Source organism: Ailuropoda melanoleuca, chromosome 15 (genome assembly GCF_002007445.2).
Source record: "Ailuropoda melanoleuca isolate Jingjing chromosome 15, ASM200744v2, whole genome shotgun sequence".
In the NCBI taxonomy this organism is placed as follows: Eukaryota; Metazoa; Chordata; class Mammalia; order Carnivora; family Ursidae; genus Ailuropoda; species Ailuropoda melanoleuca.
The window spans coordinates 14050728-14071025 of record NC_048232.1 but is presented as its reverse complement, the minus strand read 5'-3'; the positions used below and the strand labels follow the sequence as shown (position 1 = coordinate 14071025).

The following is a 20298-nucleotide window of genomic DNA, read 5'->3' as shown; positions in this document are numbered from 1 at the left end:
TGCTTTATCTAATGGAATACAGGTGTTTATTTAAAGCTGCTCAGGAGAAAGTATACACTTCCAACTACTACCAAAAAAAAAAAAAAAACTCTGCATGAAATTCTCGAGCCTGGCTACACTTTGGGTTAGCCTGTGTTTTGGGTCAGTTCTTTGTCACTGGTATCAAGTGACACACCCTAAGATTTTGCCATCTTTTAGCAAAAATGGGGGGGAAGGTGCTTGTTCAAACTGAATCTCTTGGCCGGGGGGCGGGTGATTCAGGTTGTGTGGACTTGCCTCAGTCCTGGGAGCAGGAGACTCAGGCTGGTTCTCTCCACACCTTACCCAAACCAGCTTTTGCAGCACCTCATGACTCAAAAGCATCCTTAAAATTGTCAAAATGAAATAGATTTTTTAATTTTCTGAAAAAAAAATTATTGGCACCCTGTGGAGTAAAGCAGAAGGTGTTCCAAAATCAACTGAAGAATCAAAGTGCTTCAGGGCACCTGAGTGGCTCAGTGGGTTAAGCATCTGCCTTTGGCTCAGGTCACAATCCTGGGGTCCTGGGATGGAGACTGCTCAGCGGGGAGTCTGCTTCTCTCTTTCCCTCTGCCCCTCCTCCCTGCTCGCGTGCTCTCTCTCTCTCCCTCTCTCTGAATAAATTAAAAAATCCTTAAAAAAAAAAAAAAAGGAAAGAATCAAAGGGCTTCCCAGTTGCCTGTAATGGAAAGTCACCAGTCCAGCACTGGTAACTGTACTACATTTTGTTATGGAAAGAAATGAGCCCAAGATAAAACATCTTCTGTCAAGAAAAGCAGAATCATGTTCCTCAACCCCCAACACACACACACACCCGAGGCCCATTCCGCTGCCAGCGTTTGGAATCCGCTTAGCAACCTTTCAGGGGACTTTTTTCCAAACTCCACAATTTAGCCAGTATCCAAAGCAATAGCTCTGATTAAGGGTCAAAGGTGGCAGACATTTCCAAATGTTGGCTCAGTTTGAGGTTTGGAGAGAATTAAATTTCCTCAAAATCCTCAATCAGCTATTTGAGATCTTATTTTATCTGCCTCTTTCTTCCCTCTTATGGTTCATTTGGCATTCGCACCTCCCTCCTTCTTTGTTTCTAAACCGTGTCTCCCTTTTCTCCCACTGCTCATCTTCTTCCTGTTGGGCGTGTCCAGCAATGTGCCAGAGCCGCCTCATTCTGGCTTCTGAGCCAACTGTCCGATTTCCTGGATTTTTGCTGGCAGATGAAGTAGGTCAGTAGCCTGAAATTGACCACAATGGGAGGATTTACACCACTGGAATCAGCAAATGAAAATTTCAAAAATTGAAATCAGCTACAAACTGGTACTCCCTTTTTTTTTTTTTTTTGAGAACTCATTGTTAACCATTACCAGGATGTTTTCCTGCCCTGCCCCTACAGATGTGTTTTCTCAGTTCTTCTCACCACCCTTTCATGATGAACCATCTTCTTGTCCAAGTATTCTATTCCCACATCTTCCTTCTTTTCTTCCAAGTCCTTAAATACAGTATCTGTGAATCCAGGGAAGTATGGTACCTAATATTCCTTTTAAACTGCATTTTAGAGATAAGAATCAGGTCATCATAGGAGATGAAAATCATCTTACGCTCATAATCAATGCAAGAAATGAAGGAGAAGGTGCGTACGAAGCTGAACTCTTTGTGATGATACCGGAAGAGGCAGATTATGTTGGGATTGAACGCAGCAACAAGGTAAATTCGGAGTAGGAAAAGAGCTAGTTATACATTTGAAGTCAAATCGATGTTAAGTAGAGCCACCTTAGCTGAGACTTTCTTCCCAAATAAAGGGGGACAAAAAGGCACCTTACTTTTTGGTCGTCATAATAGCAATGAGCCAGGAAGAGGGGTGGTCTTATGCAAGTATTCATATCTTTCTTGGCCATAGTGCAGAGATAAATTGGCCAAAGATGGAGAGCTGAAGCAAGGAAGAGAATACAACTGGCTGAAAGGAGAAGCTTGCTAACGGCATCTATCAGCTTGATTCCCTTGCTGACTCCCACCCTCGCTGGCTGTTTTCAGGCCTTTGTTTTTAGTTCCTTTACGTTTCAAGCAGGTCCCGGGAGGTCTGGCTTTCATTATTGCTTACGGAGGAAGCTCCGACCAGTCCCAGCTGAGCATTGATAACAGCCTAGACAGGCACTGGAAAGGAAACATGTTCATTTTTCTTCCTTCGTGGCCCACCTTTTTGGGACCGGGACCAAGAAAAGCCAGGTCTTCGTCATTTGTCGGTCAGGCAATGCCACCATTTATTAAATTGACAACGTTTTTTATAATTGTTCCTTATCAGACCACAAATCTTCCCACTTGGGGCATCTGCAGGTTCTGCTGTGTTTTTAAACACTTGGTCTAAAAAGCCATTATAAATACATTGCAGGATAACAGAGAGAGTCCCTCGTCTTTAGAAATGTACGGAAATGTACAATCAAGGGTAGAGACCCAGCCTAACACTCTTTCCCAGGAGCCAGGCACAAAGGGAGCTCCCTCAGGAATTGCTGATGGGTTTGCTCATTTAACTACGATTTGTTAACTGTTTGCTGGTTTCCAAATATCACAGACTCTGAAGAGTTTGAGCATTCTAATGACTACGTCGATGAAGGATAATTCCTCTCAGGAGATGTTAGCAAATTGTTGTGATGTTGATATTTTATAGGCATTTAAAGATGTAAGGAATGCAAAATTCTCTACTCATACGTCTAGTCTTGTGGTTTATATTTTGGTTAAATTATCTTCTTAGTAAAAAATATAAATCCAGGTGAGTAATAATTGTATATCTTTGGCAGTCATAAAATCATGACAAGTTTCTGTTGCAGAAATTCGTAGAAAAATATCACCTGTACACACTCACATGCAAATACTATAGAAACAAACACAAAAGTTCAAGTATGTTATTTTTAAAAATATTCCAGGGCTCCACTTCTATTTTCATTTGATTGCTTCATGTCCCTCCACCGCTGACTTCGTTAAACAAAGCATCTCTTCCAAAAGGTTTTTTTTAGCAAAACATCCAGTTTACGGTTCACTTTGTTGCGTGGAAAATACAGGAGAACGTTTATCGCTTCTATCTTTGGCTGTAAACATTACAACAGACATTATCCATAATCTCAAAGAAGCCCTTAACTATTTTTCTTCCATCAGTTTCCCTTGGGCAGAGATTTAGCTTAGTCTTTGAATTTCACATGACTAAGCCACGTTCTAATTTATTCTTTGTTTTTAGGCAGTTTGAGGTTTGTGTACCTTTTTATTTAAACTCAGTTCAAGTTTTTTTTAGACATTTTCCTCCAGGGGGAAACATATTAGGATTATCTGATTGAAGTTTTGTTATTCTTTTGTTGAAAACATTCATCTTTTCGAAAATGTGGATGCTGACCATCTCTTTCTCTGGAAACCTTCACTGAGCCAGACTTCATACTTTCCTTTTGGTGACTTTTTCTAAATTCTTCTAGGAATAAGGGCCTACGCGCTTTATATTGTGACTATTATTGATTGTTGTAAAATATATATAATATAAAATTTACCATTTTGGCCACTTTTTAAATGTGCAGTTCAGTGGCATTAAGTACATCCGCATTCTTGTGCAACACGCGGTACAGAACGTTTTCATCTTCCCAGATGGAGACCCTGTACTCACCCACCACGAAGTCCCTCTTCCCCCAGCCCCTGATAAGCACCATTCTACTTTCCATGAATTTGGCTGTTTGGGGGACCTCCCATACTGCATTCCTCTGCCTCACACCCACCTCACATTCAGCATGCCCAGAACTAGGCTTGTCCTCTCCCCACACTCACACTTCTCCCCCGCTTCCATTTCCTGTCTCAGATTGGCACCAGTAGCCACCTCGTTTCTACAGCCCACTCAGCCCCAGTCTCTCCAGTTCATCTCTTCTCTCCACCTAACTGCCACTGTCACTGCCTTCATCTGGACTGGCATGAGCTTTTGCTGAGATGACAACAGTCTTCTAACTTATCTCCCTACCAGCTTGCCTCCGCTCCGCTTCCCACAGGGGTAGTCCTCTCCCTACCATGTAAATCTGATCCTACCGCTTCTTGCTGAAAAGCCTCACTAGGTCCCCATCGCTTTTAGGATAAAATCCAAATCCCTTCAATAACTAACGAGGCCCTTAATTCTATCACCTCTGTTCACCCCTTTAGCCTCATCACGGGGCTTTGATTCTTTCCTTTACCCCACACCCTAAATTCCAGCAGGACTGACTTTGTTTCCAGTTTCGAGAATACCCGTGTGCTCTCTTGCCACAGAGATTGTGGCTGCACTTCCTTCTCTCTGACACGCCAATTCCACTCCCTCCTCCCCCTTATCCAGCTTACTTCTTTCTGTTTATCCTTCAGGCTTCAGCTTGGTCATGATTGAGGCTGCAAACATTTATTGAGCAATTGAGATGGGCTGGGCACTCCTCTGAGATCTTATATGGATGTAATTTGCTTAACCCTCATCACAGCCTTATAGAGAAACAGCAAGTCTATCTGTATCCCCCACTTTATAGATAAGGAGAAATTCAGTAACATGCCCAAAGTTACACAGCTTTTATGTAGCAGAACCGAGACTCACAACTCCACTGTTAGATCTGATCCCCGGCTCTGAACCACTGATATGCACTGCCCCCCGCCCCCCCCCCAGCAGCTTGGATATCACTTATTCCAGGGGAAACTTCTCTGGTCCTTAAATCTAGATGCATAACCTCCCCTATCACTATGACCCTCTCCCATGGTAAAACTCGAACTGCCCTGATTATGTTTCCATTGCTTGTTACAATTGCTTGTGATTACTTATTACAATTGTTAGGATGACTGGAAATTCAGTGAAGACAAGGGGTCTTTTTTATCAATGCCTGGTAAACAGTAGGTACACAGTAAATATTTTTAGTGAATGAATAATATCTTAAAAGCTATAAATGGATTAGAGCAGGAGTGTCCCTGGAACAGCTATGGAAAATAATCTAGAAATATCTAGAAAAACAATCATTGTTTCACTTGGAGAAAGGAAATAAAGGTTAAAAAAAGAAAAAGGGTGGGAGGGTCTGCGGTAAGATCTTTGGTTGATGTAAAAAAAGCTATTTCTAGAAAGCTGGAAAAAATGTACATGTAACTTTCAACCTTTAGATAAGATAAAATATTTACTATAGAAACTAAGTCCTTGAATTATATTCAAAGGACTTGTGGACATTTTTAAAAGCTTTTGCTGGGTTCCTTATTTTCTGTTTTCAGGACTGAATAATTCAAACACAAAAGTTCTCTGTAAGATTAGGGTTAGTTACAGAGCCTTAAGAATTTAAATACATGCTAATTCTACCTTTCAGAGGAGAGAATGTTACCAGCTTTTTGAAACTCTGTTTCTTAGCTTCTTAGGATCTCGTTCAGGTTACTTGGAGAGAGCATGTATTAAATTGCCTCCAGATATCAGTCATTCACCCCTTTCTTCGGAGTCTAAACAGACTTTTCAGTGGGCGTGCCTCCCTGTGTGATTACAGGAAGGAGGATTTTATATTTACTTGGGTTTCTGTCTATCTCATTCCAGACTCCTCTTAGGAAGTAATGTGAGCTACTTCTGCTCTGTATCTCCCTTACACTACTTTGTGCCCAATACTCTTCTGGCACTGGGAATAGAACGGATACAAAATCCCCTGCTCCCCTGAAGTTGATGTTCTCAAATAATATGATTTACTTACAAAATTCTTTACCTGGATGTGTTTGTTTAGCGCTTCTTTGTTTTGGTGTTGGATCTTGGTTTTTCTGAATTAAGTGGGAAGAATGAAATGGAGGTTGGTTTCTGAAACTTTTACATGAAAAGTCACATTACTTCCTTAGATGAAATTTCAGTAGAGCTGACAGATGGACCAATGGTCTCATATTCAGAACCCTCTTCCTTGGACCTCTCTTGGGGCAGAAATTCCCAAAAGTTTGCTCCTTTGTGAAAGTCTTCATATTGCAAGCTCATCTGTGGGAATAAGGGTGACAGGTCATATATTAGTGGCTCATAGTAAATTAGAGGGAAATAATGCCTCTTCAAACTTGAGTTTTTATACTTTCTACTGAGAATAGGATATAAGGTAAAGAAGGGAGACAGGAAGCACTGCGTAGACATAAAAGTATTCTATTCCCATATTCAGTATTTAGAGGATGGAACTAAGATTGTGTAATCTCAAACTGGGACCATGGTGTGTAGGAATTTGTGTTCAGAGCAAAGCTCTTACAAATGCTCCTTGAGTCACATGATAGCCTCTACTAATACCTGTCATTTCATTGTTTGCAAGAGTAAATTTGTGCAATGATGTTTACTCATCTGTGATCTTCATGGTCTGAATTTAACATTAGCAATGGTGAAAATAATTTCTAAAATGTTCATTATTTTATGTAGTAAGCATTCTCCTCCTCAGGGAAACACACTAGGTATGTTTACCAATCCAATTTCTTCCTATAATTAACTTTGAGGTTTTTTTTCCCCTCTCTCAAGTTTCTCTTCTGAGTTAATGGTCACACATGAATTCTTGGGCACAGCCCGCACAGGTGTTTGAAATCAAGAGAAGCTTCCCGAGGCCCACCGCATTGCCTTTGGGACAGGATGTAACTTATTTGCCCCCTGAGCTCCACGCTGGTGTTCTTTCCCATTGCAGGGTCTGCGACCACTGAGCTGTGAGTACAAGATGGAAAATATAACCAGGATGGTGGTGTGTGACCTTGGGAACCCTATGGTGGCTGGAACAAATGTAAGAGAAAACCAGAAGCCCTAAGTTCTAATTGAATTTTAAACAGAGCTAGTACAACGCTCCCCAATTAGCACTCAGCAGGTTAGCACCTGGCAACTAAAACTAATTAGGCAGGAAATTACCAGGGCAGTGGATTGAGCATTCTATCCTATACAGAGTAGGGAATCTGAGGTTAAAAACACAAAAAGATGAATACTTTTATATGCTTTGTCTTTTGACTTTACTTTGACATGTCTTTTAGATGCTTTATGAAGATGTTTTTGCTACAGATTTTTTCTTGGGATATTTTTTCTTTGAATGTCACTGCAGTTTTTTTCTTTGTATTCAGTAAATGACTTAAGAAATAACATAGTTAAAAATTTTAGCAAAGATGATGAAGCTTTTATTTTTGACATACCACCCATATGACTACCATCCACAGTATTTTTATATTAAAATGTTACCATAACCCAGCTTTTGAGTTAGCTTTACCAGGTCTATATTTTCCATGCTTCTTAATTGAAGAATAATACAGAAAATTGTAGCAAGAAAAACAAAAGAGTTAATAATGATCTGTAATGTGCTTTTGAAAGAATACGGACATGTTTTTCTTCTTCTTTTTCGTTGTTTCCAGATTTAGGAACTTTTCATTCAGGATTACTTGTAGACAATAAGTTTATTTTATTCAATAGCCATTTAAGTACACATAGTAACTTCTTGTAATAAATATCTCAGTGGAAATACTTATTATGAAGTCATGAATCAGAAAAAAGTTCTGAAATCTGCAAATACTGCATAATTAAATGCTGCATAAACTAAACATAATATTCCTGTTTTAAATTAAATATTTATGATTATCAATAAAATGACCTATTTGAAAAAAATGATAAAAATTTATAATTGCATAGGTTTGTATTAGAATAGCTTCCCAAAGTATATTCCAGAGTACTGATCCCTTGAGATCAGGCTTTAAAGGGGAGTTCTGTGGTCACTGCTGCTGAGTATCATATCCTCCTCTGGGGCATTCAGGTGCACTTCTGCATTTTAAAGGTGCTGAGAAGTCCTGCAGTAAATAAAGCTTTTAGTCCATGATCTGTCACATTTATCTGAGCATTTGAAACTACCAAGGAATACTTATTCCCAATTTATTCTTTAGGTGCTAGAATAATATTTTTGCTTTTCTACACCCTAATGAACTCTATTCCATTGATCCCAGGTATTTATAAAGTGTGCCAAGCTATAGTCCAGGAAGCTCACTAGTTGGGTCAAAAAAGTAAATATTTAAATGGAAGATAAATTTTATAACAGATTTTTATTAGCTAACATGTACTGAAATTGCCCTCTGTGTTACAAAACCATCACTGGGTGCTTTTTCTTTTATGTGACCTCATAAAATTTTCAAAAGCAACAATCCCATGATTTGAGTATTTCTCCTATGTTATAGATGAAGAAACTGAGAAATGTCAAATAAATTTCCCAAAGTCAAACATGTAATGAATGACAAAACTAAGATTTAAACCAGGACTTAACACAAAGTCCATATTCTATCCCGTCTGCAAAATTAGGAAAAGTACTTGGATAAAAACTAATGAATAACAGATGAGATGACATTTTTAAATGAAGCCATGAAAGATAGAACAGGATTTCTGAGCTGAGAAGTTAGAACATTTTTCATTAGAATTCTTTTATCTGGAAACTAATAAGTCCTTTTGTTAGTTTTCAAGAAAAATCCAACTTCCTAGTTTGGTGTCAAGAAGAGATCTACCCAAGGCCAAAGAGGAAGAAATTGACATGGTAGCCTCAGTGTTTGCATCTAGAGGTGACCAGGCATTCATTCCTTTTTCAGTATTAAAATTGTTAAGTCTAAACCAGAGATCATCTAAGATCATTAATAACTAAGAATAATCTTGGAACAAAAATTGACCACTGGTGACAATCCAAGTGGAGGGTAAAAATGGCAGTGTGGTCTTAACCACAAATGTGTTTATGTGACAGGATGTCAATCCATTTTACCAGCAAGTAATTTTTGGAAGTCAAGGAAGTAAATTGTTTGTATTCATTTATCTGTGAGGTCTATAGTGGAAGAAACCTAATAGCTTTCTTATCTCACCCTTTAATGCCCTTAAATACATCAAATTTTATTGCATTCTGTTTTGTTATAAAACATTTTGATTTATTTACTTCTTCATTTTGTACTTTAAAAAAAAGTCTCAGTTGGTTGTAGTAAAATTCCAAATGTAAAAGCAGTCCTAAATATTAAAAAGCATCATAAATCACCAGGACGATTTATTTCAGTCCCAATATTTAAAAAAAAAGTTTTCAAGTTACTTTTTATTTTAATTTAACAAAACATTCAAGGTAATATTCAGAAGTATCACTTCTGATTTGTAAGTAGTAATGTCATTTTCATATAATATCTATAGTAATATAAAATATGTGCCAGTAGGATTCATAAAAACTTGAAAAATCTCTCAATCAGGAAAACAAAAAAGTAGTCATTCCACAAAGGTTCTTTAGAATCAATGCCCAGAGATCTGGTGTTTGGTTCTAGTTGAAAACACATGGGCTTCTCACCAATATGAAATTGTCACATTGTTGTTGTATCTTTGTCCCAGGCTGAATTGTTCTATAATGAATACCAACATTAGCCAGGCTTCATCACAGTACAGTAAGATCCCCATCACTGGAACCGTGCAAACAATAGCAAACTCTTTCACATCATTCTTTCAGCCATTTTTATTGTACCCCTTCTATATGCCTGATACTAAGCCAGAGTCTCACAATATCAAGATGAAAATATATAATCCCCATTCAGTAAGAAACTCGACATTAGCAATATCAGAGGTTGAGTGATAGGAAAGTAGCAAAGAAGGAGATAGGGAATAAACAGAAAATGTCTGCCTTACCTGGCCTTTGGGATCAGACAGTATGTTGCAGGAGGATCTCTTATCCTGAACTTTGGAGCACAAGTAGAATGTCTTCACATAGAAAAAGCAGGAAAAGTTTTAAGTAGTTTCCAAAGAAGAGAGAAGTTTATGTGCAAAGTCCCAGAGGCCTGACTGAAAATCGCACATTTGTTATTATAAAGGAATTCATCGTGGCTGCAACATAAGGATGCATAGGCTTAGTAATGAGACCACACCTGGGTTTAAATTCCAGCTTTGCCATTTGTCAGTTGTGATACCTTGGACGAGGTCACATTGAAATGGGAGAATCCCCATGTTTAGGAATATTTGGAACAGTGCGATTATATGATGTATATAAAGCCACTAGGTCAGTACCTGGCTTACAGCACAGTCAGTAAGGGTTAGTGAAATGATGATGATGATTTATGATAAAAATAAAGATTTATTATTAGTTCATATTATTACTGGTTCATATTAACACGAGTTTTTAATCACTGATTTGATTCTCATAGCGTAGTGGCCAAGAGTACAGGTCCTGGAGTCAGTTTGCAGGAATTTCCAACGCTACAATTCATTTGCTGTGCACCTGGACGAAGGCCCTTGATCTCCCTAATCCCCAGATTACCGCTCGATTGTAAAATGTCAGCAATCACAGTACCTACCTGTGGGGTGGTTATCATGATTATGTGAGACAAGGCACGTAAGGCTTAGCACAGCGCGTGGGAGAGTAAGTCATAGAATTACTTAGCTCTTATTTTCACTTCTTTTTTTTTTTTTTTTAATTTTATTTATTTATTTGACAGAGATAGAGACAGCCAGCGAGAGAGGAAACACAAGCAGGGGGTGGGAGAAGAAGAAGCAGGCTCACAGCGGAGGAGCCTGATATGGGGCTCGATCCCATAACGCCGGGATCACGCCCTGAGCCGAAGGCAGACGCTTTAACCGCTGTGCCACCCAGGCGCCCCCTTATTTTCACTTCTTTATGTTATCATTGGGTTTATTTTTCCCAAAGTTTTAAAAATCTGTCCTCAAATTTAAAAAATATTAGAGCACGTTCAAAACTTTGGAAAATAAAGAAAGGTGGAGAAAAGAATCCCTGCACGTATAATCTTAACACAACCGTAGCATGTTATTCTGGTATACTTTCTTACCATACACCCTCACTCCTCTACAGTAATTTTTCCATCGATAAACTTTTAAAACAAAAGGAGAAACACATTGTACATACAACTATGTAACCTGTTTCTTCATGGATCATTATTACATTAGAAGCATTAACCACATATTTGCATAGTTTTTACAGCCATAACTTCAATGACTACCTAAAGGTGCCTCAAACACAAGCATTGCCGTTTTCCAAATCCCTCATCTCTTGTATATTTAGTTTGCTTTTAATTTAGCATATAACAAGGTGGCCAGAGAAGAAAGAGTCCATATGGGGCTAAATGAAGGGAAGGAACCATGATGTATAGGAAATTGAATTCCTGCAGTCTTAGTTACGTGACTTCCTCTCAGCAACCCAGGGTGGAGGCAGAGAAAAGGACAGCAATCTAGGGGGGGGATTTGCAAGGATGACTTAAAAAAGATTTTTACGCTGTGTAGAAAGTCCCTCCCTGTCATAAACTTAGTGACTTGTATTTTTTTCTTCTAGTATTCTCTGGGCCTCCGATTTGCGGTTCCACGTCTTGAGAAAACAAACATGAGCATTAACTTCGATCTCCAAATCAGAAGGTTAGATCTTTAAGTGCTTAAAATTATGGTCAGCATTCAATATTACAGAGATCCATAGTGAAATGAACGGCCATTCTTCAACCTCCTTAACCTTAGAAGTTCTCCTGAAATTAAAACCCAGAGTTTCACAGATAATTTCCTTTGTTTCTGTTGCTTCAGTTTCGTAATTTATTTATTCATTCATTTATTATTATCTTTTTTATTTTTATTTTTATTTTTTAGAAAAGAGATCCATCTATAGGCTAAGTTATTTTAGTAAAATTTTGTCCTGGGTACCCTCCCACCCCCATTTACCTCCATTTTTCCTCATTCTGATTCACTTCCCTTCTCCCACCCTCACCAACACCCCTACTACACACCCACCATGCTCTCAGCTGGCGGTCAGCTAATTCCCGAGGATAAAATTTTTGCAAAAAAGCACAGATTATACATTTGCAATCTTGAAATCTAACTCTTCAAGAGTTAATGAGTCTCAGATAATTTCACTGTGAGCGCCAGGGCAGGAAGCAGGTGTGATCATGTATTCATCCAGAGCCTTCCTTCAGGGCCTTCTCTGGTAACTACAAGCCAAAGCATGTAAGTAGCTGTTCTTTTTTCCTAAGACTGACCTTTTCCAGATATTCAAGTGTAACTATCTTTTCACTGTCTGTTCTGTTTGCTCTTTCATGACTGAAAATAATATTTAATGAGTGGGAAGCCTTGTAGGGAGCAGTGTGCATGAAAGCCCAACTGTGGACTTCAACCCATTAGCCAGTAATGGGATCAATTTAATAACTCCAGGCCAATATTAAAAGAAAAGGAGATCGAATGGAATGTAATATATCAAAGTCCTATTCATGAAATAATCCAATTAGATAAATGTAAATGTGTATAGTAAGACACCTTGTGAAATGTGTATATTTCTTTTGTGGTCTGCAATTCTAAGTGTTTGAACATTGATATAAACAGCTTATGCTCAGCACGGTGAACCCTTATTCTACCTATAACACAACTCTGAAGTCAGTCTTTTTAATTTGGTTCTCAAATAGTAGTGTGCAGGGTGGCTCAATCTTACCTTCTGTCCTGTAAGCAGTGATTGGAGAGTGTTAATTTTGTGTAATGGTTTAATTTTTTTTTAAAGATTTTATTTATTTATTTGACAGAGATAGAGACAGCCAGCGAGAGAGGGAACACAAGCAGGGGGAGTGGGAGAGGAAGAAGCAGGCTCACAGCAGAGGAGCCTGATGTGGGGCTCGATCCCATAACGCCGGGATCACGCCCTGAGCCGAAGGCAGATGCTTAACCGCTGTGCCACCCAGACGCCCCAGTGGTTTAATTTTTAATAGCTACTTTAATTAAAGCTTTAGAGTTTTTTAAAAGCATATAAACTCTATAAGAATACAGCAGATTCTTTAAATCTACAACCTTTGCATTTGGTTAAGCAACTGACTCTTGGTTTTGGCTCAGGTCATGATCTCAGGGTCCTGAGATCAAGCCCCACAATGGGTTCCACATTCAGCATGGAGTCTGCTTGGGATTCTCTCTCCCTCTCCCTCTGCCCCTCGCACTCATGCTCTCTCTAAAATAAATGAATCTTTTTTAAAAATTTAAAAAATCTACAACCAATATCACAAACCACATCCCCTAAATTTTATGATAGATTTCGAAGAAGGAAGATATTCTAACTTACCTTAGTAAGTTAGACCTTAATTAGGTCTAACTTTTTTCTGACCTTAATTAGGTCTTTTTAAAAATGTAACAATATTTTCTGCTAGAGATTTTTAAAACTTTTACCCATATTAGTGATGAGATGCAGACAGAATTTCTGTAATAGCATTTTACCAAAAGCTTATGAAACCACTTCTTTGTTGATATAAAATATATTTTCCAAAAGTTTCGGGTGGTCCTAAATATTTTCATTTGGGAAGTATTTGTAAGTTTTCAGAAAAAAAGAAAGAAAGTAAAGGCATTCCGCAGTGAGGACCACCATCACTCCAGACAGTAGCCTGAAGTTTCTTTTTCTCACCATCATTGTCTGTGACATTGATCCTGCAATGGCATGAAGATATATCTCTCATGAAATATAAAGCCTTTATTTAGAAAGGAAATCTGGAACAAAAATGCAAAGAAAATTCCTTGACACATCCTTCTTACTTTTGATTACAGTTACAGGTAATTGAATGAATGCCACTAGTTATTCACTCAAGAAGCCAAGGACATCAAATGATGTTCTAAATGCCTTCCCAAAATCCATCCTGGAGATCATCATTCAAATAGTGAATACAGCAATGAAGTGCTAAATTTAATGTAAAATAGAAATGGTCACATTTTAACATCCCCCTTCCTCTAAAATATTGGACCATGATTATATTCCATCCCTATATGCTATAGAAACTCATGACTATTTTAAAATTATCCTGAAAAAAAAATGCATAAATGAAGAACCAGAGAGGCCACAGGGACATACATAAAGCATCAAATTCCCAAAACAGACATTTCAGAGATAAAAATGTTTGAGAATACTTAACACTGAGGTGAGCATTTATCTACATGCTTTGCTGGCAGACTGCAAAGACATAAATGAGTATTTAATGGATGGTTTGTATTCAATTTAAATGTGTTAAAACCAAAAATAAACGAAATGCTCTAAAGTCTAAATTCTTAAGGTTTGACCACATTGACCACTGTTACCCACATTTAATGCCCTTTTGCACAAACAGAACCCAAAAGAGAAACAGGGCTTTATATATTAATAAACTTAAAATAGTTCATGTTACCAAATGTTTGCATTAAACGGTCTCCTCATGCCGTGGCTCCATGTGACATGTAAACATTCTCCTCCCTGAGCACAGCGGGTCTCAGATCACAATTCCCACACACAAATAGGTCTTCGTGGTGTCACTGACATTGCTTCCTCAGCAGTAGTGAAATGAATATCGTATTGTATTTGCTGACGTTCCAAAGACCACAAAAAGCACAGAGGGAATGTTAGAAAACAGAGAATAGGAAATAGTAAAGAAAAAGAAAATGGCATCAGAACGATAAGTAAAAAACATGTTTATCCTTGGTGCATGACATAGGGTGTAGTCGTGGAGAGGAAATCCATCATTCCTGCGTAGAACTAGCACCAACAGTATAAATAGCTCAGTGTCCAGAGCGGTGATGGATTGCTTGTTTGAACGTAGCAGTGGTGTTAGCAAGGGAGGTTTCCTTCCAGGAAGGAGGTCAAGGAAGCATCTAAGTTGTATATCAAAGCCCGGTGACTTTCTTACCAGGAGATGTTGTTGATACCACTGGCTGATTGCAGCACCAAGTGTCATGACAAGGCTGTGGGATGCAGGACGATTTTGATTAGCCAACTAGATCTGGTCTCCACATCCGCCATTGCTCTTATTACATTGAAAAGAGCCTCTGTCAGCTTCGGATGAGACTTCTGTCTGAAGACGATTTCAGTGCCTGACATCTATTTACATTTCAGTGCCTGACATCTATTTACATTTTCCGGGTGCTATGAATAAAGACGGTTGTGTCACTTCAACCACGTGGAAACAAAATGCAATGACATTATGGGACAGCTTAAATGAAACTTCTTTTCATAATTTTTATATCCACCGATGCAAAGCAGTGAGAACTAGAAAACTGAACTAATTCTGTGTAATGTGTGGAACAATGAGACTTAAATTTCTAAACTAAAAAGTTTCCCGTTGTGCATTTGGAACTACACATGCAATAAATAGAATTACTTAATGATTTCTTGCTGGTTAGTAATTCAGTAATTAAAAAAAAAAACAAAACACCTCTTTACTTGACTGACTTTCCCCAGATGTGATAATGATTAAGTGGCCTGGAAACTGGGGTTCAAACTTTGGTGAACAAGTCCCCCTAGGCTCACCACAAGGTTAGCCGTGATGCTCCATGACAGGAAATGAGCCTGACATTGGCCTGTTTATATCTTTTATGTGTGTTTGCAGTTTAAGCGGCCTTATCAGTATATACAATCAAACAAGACTTTTCAAAAGCATTGTGGAACCGATTCTGTCGGTTGAAAGCCAACTCTTATCATCTCCTTTGAAAGCCAACTCTTATCATCTCCTCTCCAGCCCCCACATTTGGAAAGCTTCAAAAGCTAGTCCAAACATACCGCATTACCACCACTGCAGTGTGAAAGCTTATCCATTGAATCTTCGTGAAAAGTCGATGATGGAAAGAGGAGTCTTTCTCTTCTTAATGAGAACTGGATATAAGCATGACCTGTCCGTGGTGGTGTGGCCACATCTGTTTGCTGAAAGCTGCATAATCTTTGGGATATGAGGGTGACTCTAGGGAATGTGCAATAGGGTTATAAAGGCAAATGGCCTCTGCATTCAAAGCTCAGTTGGTCCAGCCTCTTGCGAGACCACGTTTCATTTTCCTGACAGGGCTGGCTGCTTAACATGCATTTTTTAAAAATTAAATTTCATATGTAGGCACACCTGGGTGGCATAGTCAGTTAAGCGTCCGACTCTTGGTTTCAGCTCAGGTCGTGACCTCAGGGTCATGAGATTGAGCCCTGCCTCGGGCTCTGCGCTCAGCATGGAATCCGCTTGAGTTTCTCCCTCTCCCTCTGTTCCTCAATCCCCCCATTCTCTCTTTTTTTAACTCTCTCTCTCTAAAATAAATAAATAAATCTTTTTTAAAAAATTAAGTTTCATATGTAATTATATTTGCTTGAGAGAAAAAAACCAGCAGACTTAAAAATAATTTTGCCACTGTTCAAAGAAACATTATTAAACACGCACCTTCTATCTTGAGATTCTTGATGCATTTGACAACACCTATGTCATTTCCTAATTGCCTTGTCATGAGCTGCCCAAATTCCTGGCGTCTTGCTTCTTCCCGCCATTGGCTATGCTTCTAATTCCACTCCCACCTCCCACCCTAGTCAGCCAGTTAGCGTGCAATGAATGTACACTTATTTTAATATTACTTCAGAACTAAGTCGTAAGGAAGATATATTTGCTGCCAAAACAATGGATGGTATGATGCATTCCAGAGCCAAACGCAAACACTTTTTCCATTCTGTGCTGCTCTTGGATTATTCATGCTAGTTCTCTTCTTTATTAGCATGGAGAATCAGGAGTTGACTGAGCCTTCCTTTCCCATCTAATGGGCAACGAACATTATTGCACAGAGAAGTTAAGCAATGTGTCCAAGGTAGAAGCTGGAAAATGAACTCAGCTCACTTGCCTTCTTGGTTTAGTTGTTGAAACAAAAAAGTGTTAGCTTTTCTAGATGTCTGTTGTGTTTTCAGATAAGATGTCTCTTCATGGAAAGTTATTACATACTTTTACTCATAGAGAAGCTTAGTATTTCCATTTTCAAATGGTTAACGATTTTGTAGAATGGATACGCCATTGTTTTCTGAATGATTGTATTAGTAACGTTTGTTGTTCTTTTGATCTACAGAATGTTTTTTATCTTTTTTTTATTATGTTAGTCACCATACAAGCAGCAGAATGGTTTTTATGATCGTAAATTGTAACATGTCTGAAATAATATATCTAAATCATATTGTCACTGTGTTTTAGTTCCAACAAGGACAACCCAGACAGCAATTTTGTGAGCCTGCAAATCAACATCACTGCTGTAGCTCAAGTAGAAATAAGAGGGTGAGTAATAAAAGACATTGTAGTAATTATACTGTAATGATAGCTTTTATGAAAAAACACTAATAAAAACTATATGGAATTTTCTTAACACATTAGCAATCACAAATTGCTTTGGTTATAAATTTTCATTCTTTTCTACCCATTGTTAGACTTCCGTTGAAAACTAGAGTAAACCCTATATGGTAATTAACTCTAAGGGTATCAAAACAAGAGATCACTTTATTCCTCAAACTGACAGTTCAGTAATCAGACTATAAGAACAAGTGATAAGAAGTCAGATAAAAATCAACAAACCTGTGATTGCATGAAAGTCTCACTTCTATAACTATTGCGGCATAATGAAAATTCAGTCTCATCATACCGCATCTTGAGTTGAACAAATGGCTAACTCCTAGATGTGAGGGTTGATGGGATTTACATTTTATGTCTTTTTCCTTCTGTCCTATTCTTTGAAGAAGGTACCAGAATGCAATCAGTTGAGAGACAGGAGGACAGTCAAGAAAAGGTTTAGAATAACTACCATCTTGGGAAATCCATGCCTGGGGGAAGAAAAGGAATTAGAAATGTACTGTATGTAGTCATCTTACATAAGTGGGGACTCCACTGATTTTATTGTAATTCTTATTTCTTCAGGACAATCAAGGACTTGACTAAAAATGTCAACTGGTATTCTGGGTTGAATTGTCATTGGGCTCCAGCAGTCCCAGTTCCCTTTCCTTTTCCATAGTCCTGAGTGGTTCCCACTCCTCCATGACGGCAGTCAGAGCCATGGTCTCCATGCATTCTCTCACTGCTGCCCCCTTCTGCTCCCCATGGGAGGAGCCCTGCCAGCCCTACTGCACCAATGAGGCTCCACCTAGTGGATTAGAGAAGAGTAATAATACCTAGCACATATTGATCCTTACATGTGCTACCCCAGTCCATTAGCACATCTTAATATATCCCAGTATCCTCGCTGCAGAGGTGAGGAACTTTTGACACAAGGGGCTGAAGGCTACATAGCTGGAAGTGGGAGCTAGAATGCAAGTCAGGCAGCCTGTCTCCAGGTGCGTCTTTATAAATGATGGTACTATGTAGCCTATGAGAGAATTCTTTGAATCTTATTTACACAAAATCTTGTTTTGTTTATGCTTCTGTGATTTTTTTCATTCAAATGAATGTTTTTGACATTCGTCCACTTTAGGGCATGTGCCTATAGTTCATTCATTTTAATTGCAGGAGAGTTTAATATTGTAAAGTTACACCATACTTACTTACCCCTTCTACTCCTGATGAACATTTGGGGGTTTTCTTTTTCCTTTTTTACAAAGTTCCTTGTGCATACCTCTGGTCCACACGTGGGAGAATGTCAGAAGGGTATGTGCTTAAGTGTAGAAGTTCAGGATCAGACAGCGTACACTCTTTAACTTCATTAAATAGTACCAAACTGTTTTTCAAAATAATTACACCTGCCTATTGTTCCACAAGACATGGAGGAAAGTTTTCACTCTTACACATTATTAACTAGTTCACAAAATGGTCATGTTTTTCATTTTGACCCAATCTGATGGATGAGAAATACTATCTAACTGAAGGTTCAATTTGCCATTCCTTGATGCCTAATCGACACTGAGTAGCTTCCTCATGTGTTTGTTGTCTCCATTCTTCCCAAACTGGGTAATTTCTGCTCATTTTTTAGGACATATTTCTACGAAGAGGCTTAATTTTTTCATATTAATTCATAGGAAGGAACTCTTTCCTATTCTGGAGTTGAGACGCTAATCCTTTACCAGCTACACATGTTGCAAGTACCTTTTCATAGTCTGCGGGGTTTGGTGTGTGTGTGTTTGTGTGCATGTGCGTGTGTGTGTGTTTTAAGTCAGGTTCATTGAAGTATAAATTATATAAAGTAAAACCCTTTCTTTAGATGTTCAGTTTGAAGCATTTAGACACCACAGGGATGTTCAATGTAAAACAGTGCTGTCACCCCACATAGCTTCTCATGCACCTTTGTAGTTAACCCAGCCCCCACCCCCAGGCTCTGTCAACCTTGATCTATCTTCTGTCGTTATATTCCCAGAAAAATCATATAAATACGTGCATACCAAATGTAGCCTTTGAGTCTGGCTTCTTTCACTTAGCATAATGCATTTGAAAAAACACCCATGTTCTTACATGTATCAGTGGTCTGTTTCTTTTTATTGCTGAGTATTCCACTGTTCTGAAGTCCCACACATCGTTCATCCATTCACAGGTTGATGGACCCTTGGGTTGTTTCCAGTTTGGGGCTCTTAGTAATAAGGCTGTTACCGGCATTCACACACAGGTCTTCTTTGGGTTGTTTTCACAAATGGAGCTGAGTTGTATGGCGAGGTTACGTTTGACTTTATAAGACATTGCCAAACCGTGTTTCAAATTGGCTGTACCATTTCCCTTTCTCATTTCCACCAGCAGAGTGTGAGTTCAGTTGTGCTGCACGCCTGTAGGCACGGGCTTGAGGTTTGTTTTTGTTTTTAGCCATTTTAGTAAGTGTGTGAAAGTATCTCATTGAGTTTTAATAAACATTTTCTTTTTTTTTTTTTGATTGATTGATTGATTTAATTTATTTATTTGGGAGAGAGGGAGAGAGCACACAGAGGGAGAGGAAGAGGGAGAAGCAGACTCCCCACCGAGCAGGGAGCCCACCCATGAGGCTCCATCTCAGGACCCTGGGATCATGACCCAAGCCAAAGGCAGACACTTAACCGACTGAGCCACCCAGGTGCCCCTAATTAGCATTTTCTAAAGACTAGTGATATTGAGCATCTTTTCACTACTTATTTGTCCTTAGTGGGTTTTTTTGAAATGTCTTTTAAAATTTTGCCCATTTATTGTTGAGTTGTCTGTCTTATTATCAAGTTGTAAAAGTTCCCTACATATTCTGGATACAAAATCATTTATCAGGTTTGTGTCCAGCAAACATTTTCTCTCAGTTTATGGTTTGGCTTATTATTTTCTTAACAGTGATGTTCAAAACCCAAAAGGTTTTAATTTTTATGAAATCCAACTTTTAAATATTTTATAGTTTGTTCTCTCTCTCCATAAAATAAACAAACAAATCTTTAAAAATAAATAAATATGTAAGTAAATAAATATTTTATAGTTTGTACTCTTTTTGTCCTTTGTAGAAAGTCTCCACTTTGCCCAGAGTCACAAGACTTTTTCCTATGTTTTCTCCTAAAAGTTTTGGAATTTTACATTTTAGTCTATGATTAAGTTAATATTTGTATTAGGTGTGAGGTAGCTTCCAAGTTCACTGTGGCATAAGAATATCCAGTTGCTGCTATGCTA

At 38.5% G+C, this 20298-nt stretch overlaps 1 protein-coding gene across 2 annotated transcripts in view; it reads left to right on the top strand.

The window, feature by feature from the left end:
* Positions 1-20298, top strand: part of ITGA8 (integrin subunit alpha 8) — a 179765-nt gene that overhangs the window by 109777 nt on the left and 49690 nt on the right. For both annotated transcript variants that reach the window (XM_034643803.1, XM_002926627.4), the window contains exons 20-23: positions 1572-1719; positions 6654-6746; positions 11283-11362; positions 16909-16989. In XM_034643803.1, the coding sequence (XP_034499694.1) occupies positions 1572-1719; positions 6654-6746; positions 11283-11362; positions 16909-16989 (402 nt within the window). The remainder of the gene's footprint in view (positions 1-1571; positions 1720-6653; positions 6747-11282; positions 11363-16908; positions 16990-20298) is intronic.